At 44.5% G+C, this 7,423-nt stretch overlaps 1 protein-coding gene across 1 annotated transcript; it reads right to left on the reverse strand.

The window, feature by feature from the left end:
* Window positions 1-844: 844 nt before the first annotated feature.
* LOC136611449 (securin-like) lies at window positions 845-7,020 on the reverse strand. The gene is made up of 6 exons (XM_066591088.1): window positions 6,999-7,020; window positions 6,703-6,804; window positions 4,825-4,994; window positions 3,932-4,007; window positions 1,670-1,828; window positions 845-981 (listed from the first exon to the last, which is right to left on the reverse strand). The coding sequence occupies exons 2-6, from the start codon at window positions 6,788-6,790 to the stop codon at window positions 908-910; spliced, it is 567 nt and encodes a 188-aa protein (XP_066447185.1). The 5' UTR covers window positions 6,791-6,804; window positions 6,999-7,020; the 3' UTR covers window positions 845-907.
* Between the last annotated feature and the right edge of the window lie 403 nt (window positions 7,021-7,423).

Below are 7,423 nucleotides of genomic sequence, written 5' to 3' on the forward strand. Positions count from 1 at the left end.
AATCAGCTGCAGTTTTCCATTGCAGAAAGGCCACAACAGCAGACACATGCCATGTGATGTCACCCTTATTCACGAAGCATTGTGCTGGAGACTATAGCTGCAGAGTTAGGGACAGGAACAGTTTGTCACCATCCTCTTCAATCCATTTATTTAGGCCTGCCACAGAGATAAGGCATACTTCTGATCTCACAGGTAGGGTGTGGGTCTCACCTTTTGATGTAAATTTTGGGAGATACGTTTATTAATGTATAAAATTTATATTTTGGCTGTTTTTGCTTCAGTCTGGAGGGTTTGTTTTACACTTGGCTATTGCTATAATTAAAATCACCAATGTCAAGTGATAAGTGCCTCAGTGACCAAAACAGAAATTTTGGGGCCATGACCTGGAAACCTTCCAGATCTCAATCCCATTGAGAACCCTGTGGTCAATTTAAAAAAAAAAAAAAAAAAAAAAAATTCAGAACAGATGAAGACACAGACGTGGTGATAAACTCCAAACTCCAAGCACCGATAATGACTGGCATCTCACTTTTGCCCTTTTTTGGTCCAGAAGCTGATGAGCAGCATGCTAGAACGGCAGAAGTCTTGGAGGGGAAAAAAAAAGTCACTGTAGTATTTGCCTAAACCATGTATTTGTCAAACACTTAAAATGTTTTATAATTTATCATCAGTATAGAACAAGGTCTGAAGATACTGGAGCAGCAAACTTTGAAAGCCAAAGTCTCAAAACCTTTGGCCATGACTGCATTAAGAAAATTCTGCTTTTGCAGAATTAGCCTTGCATTTTGGATTTTTTTAACCTAGCCTTTTCCAAGTTTTATACAAGCAGTGAAGACACATGTCAAACATTAAAACTCTTTATTAAAAGCCATGTATACCAAATAAGTAAAAACATAAAAATAAAAAATTAACACTGCATTGGAGGCATTTCCACTGTGATCTCTTCCAGAGTGGCAAGGAAAGCTGGGAGACTGTCAGCACCTGGAATACATAATTTATATATTGTGAGGCTACAATGTAAAACTTACATTGATATACAAATATGAACTCCTTTTTTTTTGGGGGGGGAGAGAGATCGTCAGAACAAATTGCATGCTGTGTGATGTGTTGTATCCTATTGAAGTCAATGGGAACTGCTTGCATGAAACACTGGAGGACTGCAATTTCCCAGATGTAAGGTTTTTTGCATGAAAACTGCCTTGCACCCATTGGTAAATTGCACATTGATGAGTGCAATATCAAGCATGCTTTTTAATATTTTACTCACTCATGTGAACTTGCCTAAGGCAGCCTTCACATGGCTGTGAAAAACTGCATGAGATCTGAGCAGTGAGACAAATCTGAACCCTATTCTCATAAATGATTGTCATGTACATGAGCATTATGGGGTGGGGACAACAGTCATGGCCTATCACTGAGTGGTCCCTTAAAACACATCACCCACTGTTTTCAATGGGCCAGAAAACCCACCACCCAGCATATGATGTGTAAGCAAGTGAGGTGCCAGGTCTCCCATTGAAGACAATCTTTCACAGCTGTACTGAAGCGATGGGTGGCATTTTTGACAAACACCTTGCATCTGTGGAGACACTGCATGTGTGATATCTGGCTGAGTTTCATGGCTCAATGTCACTCAGCCCTGTGAAAAAACCCAGTTGCAATAACTCACCTGACTCAGCGCCAAATGCAGGGATGTCCACTGGGGCCAGCTCTAGACTGAGTAGTGAAGCAAGCCTTTTAGAATCAGCCTCATTCGCCATTAGACCCACCCCAGCCAGGGAGAGGCAACTCAGTTTATGCTCCTCCGGGACATCAAAGATGTCAAAGTCTACAAGACAAGCAACAAGTCATAAGCATAGCTAGAAACCTTGTAACCAAGTAGTGTAGATTCACCCTTTTAGATTAGGCATAGCATTATAAGCCATTAGCTGCTCCAAAAGAGCACATAGCAGCTGAGACCCTGCTATTAAATGTGCTGGGATACCAAAGACTCCAAGTGGAGCTACATATTAGGCAGCCTATAAGCTCAATATACCCCCATGCATCTATGCATTACCGCCGAAATGGTTTATAGGAAGCTGTAGATCAGTTGCTAATGAAGCAGGACCTGATCATTCCAGCTTGAATACCAGGTACTCATTTCTGCTCCTTCAAGTGCCAACATTCTGCAGTTCTGTGCAGAGATTACGGCAGTGTACAAGAGCCCCCGTACCCAACAGGGTTCAATTTAACCCCTACAGATGTGGCCCTTTTCATTTGTCTTTTCCTTTTCTACAAAAGTGTTGTGCTGTTTGTTACATGGTTAAAAAAGTTGCACATGGTTTAGGTGGTGTGGAAAGGGATTTTAAAAAGTTCTGCCATTTTTTGGGCGTCTATAGCATACACTGTAGATAGTGACAATGTCTTCATACAGACTCAAAAAAAAGTTGATTTACTTTGTTTTCCTATAATATATTTTGAAAAAGAGCATTACTATATTATAATTGTACTGGTCTGTCAATATGGATTAATGCATTACTTTGCTAAACTGGACTTTTACAGATGCAGCAATACCAAAGCTGTCTTTTTTTCTATTACAAGTATGAGAAAAAGGACTCTAAACTTAAATTTTTTATATTACATCTATTTAAAAAGGGTGTTTTATTAATCCCCATATGGGATTTGAACTTGCAATCACTTGATTGCACAGGGTACAATTCATTAACAGTTGTGTTCTACTACAGCAGGCAGTCAAGGCCACATCACAGGCATGGCTTTATGGGCAATGAGCCATGGAAACTTTAGAAGGCCCCAGGCAACCATGGTGATCAAACAGCACTTCATGATATTGCAGGGATATTTCAGGACCCTGGACTACTGATTGAGGAATTTAAGTGCCACTGTCAGAACCAACAGTGGCATTTGATGGGTTAACAGCCATGATCAGCATTTGTGCTGATCATGGCTGTTATGTGTAGGAGTCAGCTGGCACTTGCATTGTATGGAGTGGGGTCAGCTCCCAAGCCATACAAATCCCCAGGATGTAACCATGTTTTGTGGTGCTAAGGAGTTAATTTCATACATTTAAGACAAAGAACTCATTATGAAGCAGATTAACCTATAAATATTGTTCTTGGAGTGTGGAAGAAAGCCTGTGCAGTATGAGGACATACAAGATGTCTTCTAGGTGTTCTTGGTTGGATCCAGGACACAAGAGCTGCTGTGCCTGCCAGCAAGTCACCATGGATTCAGGAGATGGGAAGAGACCAAGGGTTGTCAGTAACCAGTTCTGCCAAACCAGCACTTTAAAGGGGTTGTCCCGCGCCGAAACGGGTTTTTTTTTTTTAAACCCCCCCCCCCCCCGTTCGGCGCGAGACAACCCCGATGCAGGGGTTAAAAAAACCACCCGCACAGCGCTTACCTGAATCCCGGCGGTCCGGCGTCTTCATACTCACCTGCTGAAGATGGCCGCCGGGATCCTCTGTCTTCATGGACCGCAGGGCTTCTGTGCGGTCCATTGCCGATTCCAGCCTCCTGATTGGCTGGAATCGGCACGTGACGGGGCGGAGCTACACGGAGCCCCATTCAGAAAAGAAGAAGACCCGGACTGCGCAAGCGCGGCTAATTTGGCCATCGGAGGGCGAAAATTAGTCGGCACCATGGAGACGAGGACGCCAGCAATGGAGCAGGTAAGTATAAAACTTTTTATAACTTCTGTATGGCTCATAATTAATGCACAATGTACATTACAAAGTGCATTATTATGGCCATACAGAAGTGTATAGACCCACTTGCTGCCTCGGGACAACCCCTTTAACTTCTGGTGCCCTTTTGGCTAATATTACTACATGCAACAGTTAGCAACACTGGAGTTCTATGGTAAGCAAGAAGGTTCCCCAAACCAGATGTGGGCATAATGCACACTACAAAAATTATATATACACATTTTCACCTGCAGGATTGTAGGGAATAAACTTTTCGATTTCAGGGTAGCACTGCTTGTCAGTTTTAAGACTTGCTTCAGCAACCTAGTAGGGAAGAGAAACCCAAAGAGTTAGCTGGTCTGTCCCTCTTCATATACAGCACACTTTTCTTGCCCAATTTATCTGTTTCCCCATTATGTCATTTACACTATTTAATAAGTATACTATCAAGCTGCTATTGCTTGCTTACCCCCCTGACAACTGATGGGGTGAACCTGCAAGTGCAGTTACCCAAGCATTACCAGCACCCATAGCAGTCCCCCTAGGGTGGCTTTACAGTTATTTTTGGAATAGGCACTTGTCGATTTTGATGCAGTTTGAGCTAGTGAAGTGGATTAAACTATAAAGAAATGACTTGTACTTCCTACTGGATCCACTTCTGGCTTTGGCTCGAAGAACTGCATAAAAATCCGCAAGAGCATTTTCCTAAGAGTGCAGCAACTCTTAGGCCTGCAATAGGGTTCCACCTAGCTGAGAGCCATGTAAATGAGAAATTTAGTGTTTTTCAAGTTAACCATTTAAAAACTCATCTTTAAAAAGGGTTTCTGAGACAAGTATTTATGACCCATCCTCAGGACCCCTTGAGTGGTACTGATTCTTGTTACTATTCTGGACCACTGTATAGAGCTGTTCAAGGGCACTGCAGCTCTTGCCATACAATATGATCAGTGAGGACACACGATGACCTACCATGAGGATTGGCTGGTATTATTGTCCCAAAATATCCACTGTTGGTAGCTAATGGCTGTGGGGCACCCCCAACCACATGGCGGATGTCAGACAAGCCACTAGTGATTTTTTTCCTAAACAGTTAGTTTGAAGGCTTGCAGCAGGCACCGTGCATGAATACCATTTACTATACCTTTGTAGCGGCTGGTGCCGGCTTCTTCACTTTATGGCCTCCTTTCAGGGGCTGCACAGGCTTCTGGCTCATCACCTGCTTGTTGACATTTCCCAGAGCTTTCCTTGAAGCCTTCTCTCCTGGTACAGAAGCAAACACTTTGCCCTGCTGGCTCTGGACAAGTCGCTTTCCTTTAGGCACAAAATAATTCAGAAATACTGTTAACCTAGACCAGTTTCCTCCAAGCAGACCCCACACAGCTAGAGTGGCAGAGTAGCCAGCTGTACCCCAACAGTGTTTACCACCTCCCCATACAGCCAGTTCAGGGGATATTCTGTCTTAGATACAGATTTACCCAAAGTAACTTGAATGTTTAAAGGGGTTGTCTCGAGGAAGCAGTGAAATTTTTTTTTTTGCCCAGTCCCCCTTATTAAAGGGGTTCTGACAAAAAAAAAACAAAAAAAAAAAAAAAAAAAAAAACACTCACCCCCATCACTTACCTGGGCGGCTCTGCACCTTCCTCTAAGAGAGGATGGTAGCAGAATGGCCGCTCCAGCGCGCTCCCAAGATACAGCTCGTCTGCGCATGCGCAGAAGAGCTGTAGCGGCGAGCACACTGAAGTGGCTCGTGCACAGAGCAGAAGACCAGACTGCGCAAGCGCGTCTAAAAAAGCAAGCCGCCAGCGAATTTAGACGTGACCATGGAGAGGACGCTAGCAACGGAGCAGGTAAGTGAATAACTTCTGTATGGCTCATATTTAATGCACGATGTATATTACAAAGTGCATTAATATGGCCATACAGAAGTGTATAACCCCACTTGCTGCCGCGAGACAACCCCTTTAAGTTGATAGTGGAGTATTCTCTTAAGTCACTTTGCAATAGCAATTTTGTTGCAAGACCCCCAGATCCAGTTATTCCTGTTAGAACTCCTAGCAGAACCACCTGGTGTCAGATCCCCTTCATATGTCCATCTCTTGTTTTCCTTTGGACAGTGCAATAAGATATCTGGGGGAATTATCTGAGAAAGTAGCCAGATACAGAACCCGACCGTGGACATAAGGCCTAAATCCCCCCCAAGTTAGCTTTTTTTTGATTAACCTTGTATTTTTAAACCCACCTTTAGGCCTCATGTGCACGGCACACAGATTATGTGTGGGGAATCCTGCAGAATTCACCTGTGCCCGCTACCCTGCTTAGCAGTAGTTTCTTCTGTACTGCGGATGTGCCTCTGGTGCAGTGCAGGTTACCCTGCGCTGTCACTGGGCAATGATGCGGATCCTACGACACTTTTGAAGTGTGCATAGAGAAAGTGCCGCGGGACGGACAGCTTCGATGGAAGCCATCCCTGCGCATCCCGCTCTAATAGAGCATGCTGCGATTTTATTTCTGGCATGTAGTGTCTGCAAATAAAATCCACTTGTGCGCATGGAGAGGAATCCCCACACACACACACACATCTATGGGCAAGTTGAGCAGCGGATCGCCCGTGCCAGTGACAAGCACAGGATTTGCAGTTCAGTTTGCCCCATGTGCAAGAGGCTTTAAATTTGGGTCAAACACTCATACAGAAACTGTTTGATTCAAGTCTTAAAGGGGTTTTCCAGGGAGAATACTGCTGATGACCAATCCACATTTGTCAAACACAAGGATGTTAAGGTCCTACAGCTGAAGTGCTAAAAGGTTCACACATGCATTATACAAGCTAGAGTTGTTGATCCCTTCAAGGTCCCAGCCCGCACCCACAGTGATCATGCAGATCACAGTTTAGACCAGACTGTCCAAGACCCTTCACAGCCTGCAAAGCCAGGAAGTTGCAGACATGTAGCCACTCAGCCGAGCCCTTCCTCAAGAGTCACCAGCAGCACACCAACAGACTGAGGGTTCACAGGACACTTACCTGCACTTGGCAGTCTTACACGATCTTTGGACAACAGTGTAGCAGTAACATCTCCGTTCTCCTGGTCATTGAAGATCATGGTTGCCATTTTTCAGTCAAATTCTGACCACAAGATAGAAAGGATGAGAACCACTTAGTCATACATAAGACACCAAGATACAAGAGCATGTCCATCATCCCAACCCTGCACATCACAAGGAGTCTGACAGCGCTCCATGTCCTGTACAGAAGCCCTCAGCAGTACAATCACACCGAAGGAAGCACAAAGTTACCCCTGTGCCGGTGACCCTACATACCTGTTTTCTTCTGCACTATGGATGGTCCGGACGGCAAGCCATCAGACGCACAGTACAGATTTTCCTATGCTGTTGCTAGTCAATGACACAGGACCCTCGACCTTTCTGGAATGCCAGTTGTGGACAGGCTGGAGAACTTCCATTAACTTCAATGAAAGCTGTGCTGACAGCACAAAAAGAGCATGCTGCAATTTTTCCTCTGCAAGCAGAAAATCAGTTGATTTCTGCTCATGTGCAGGAAACAGTGCTTTTCCATTGCATGCTGGGGGTGATATTTGCTGCTAAATCCAGAGGAAGACGCCTGCTGCAGATTCTGCAATGCAAATAGGCCCGTCTGCAGCCGGCCACAGTGCTCTAGTAAGGCCCCCTGCACACAAGCAGGAATTCAGCGGTGGGATTTCCCACAGAATTTCCGCCCGTGCACA

The sequence above is a fragment of the Eleutherodactylus coqui genome, chromosome 2, assembly GCF_035609145.1.
Source record: "Eleutherodactylus coqui strain aEleCoq1 chromosome 2, aEleCoq1.hap1, whole genome shotgun sequence".
Classification (NCBI taxonomy): domain Eukaryota; kingdom Metazoa; phylum Chordata; class Amphibia; order Anura; family Eleutherodactylidae; genus Eleutherodactylus; species Eleutherodactylus coqui.

What these genes read in the sequence shown, in the direction of transcription:
- LOC136611449 (XM_066591088.1), bottom strand. Translation starts at nt 6,790, where the DNA reads ATGGCAACCATGATCTTCAATGACCAGGAGAACGGAGATGTTACTGCT. An exon ending in CGGCACCAGCCGCTACAAAG is followed by an intron (nt 4,008 to 4,824) that starts GTATAGTAAATG and finishes CTTCCCTACTAG; the next exon opens with GTTGCTGAAGCAAGTCTTAA. An exon ending in TGCATTTGGCGCTGAGTCAG is followed by an intron (nt 982 to 1,669) that starts GTGAGTTATTGC and finishes TATGTATTCCAG; the next exon opens with GTGCTGACAGTCTCCCAGCT.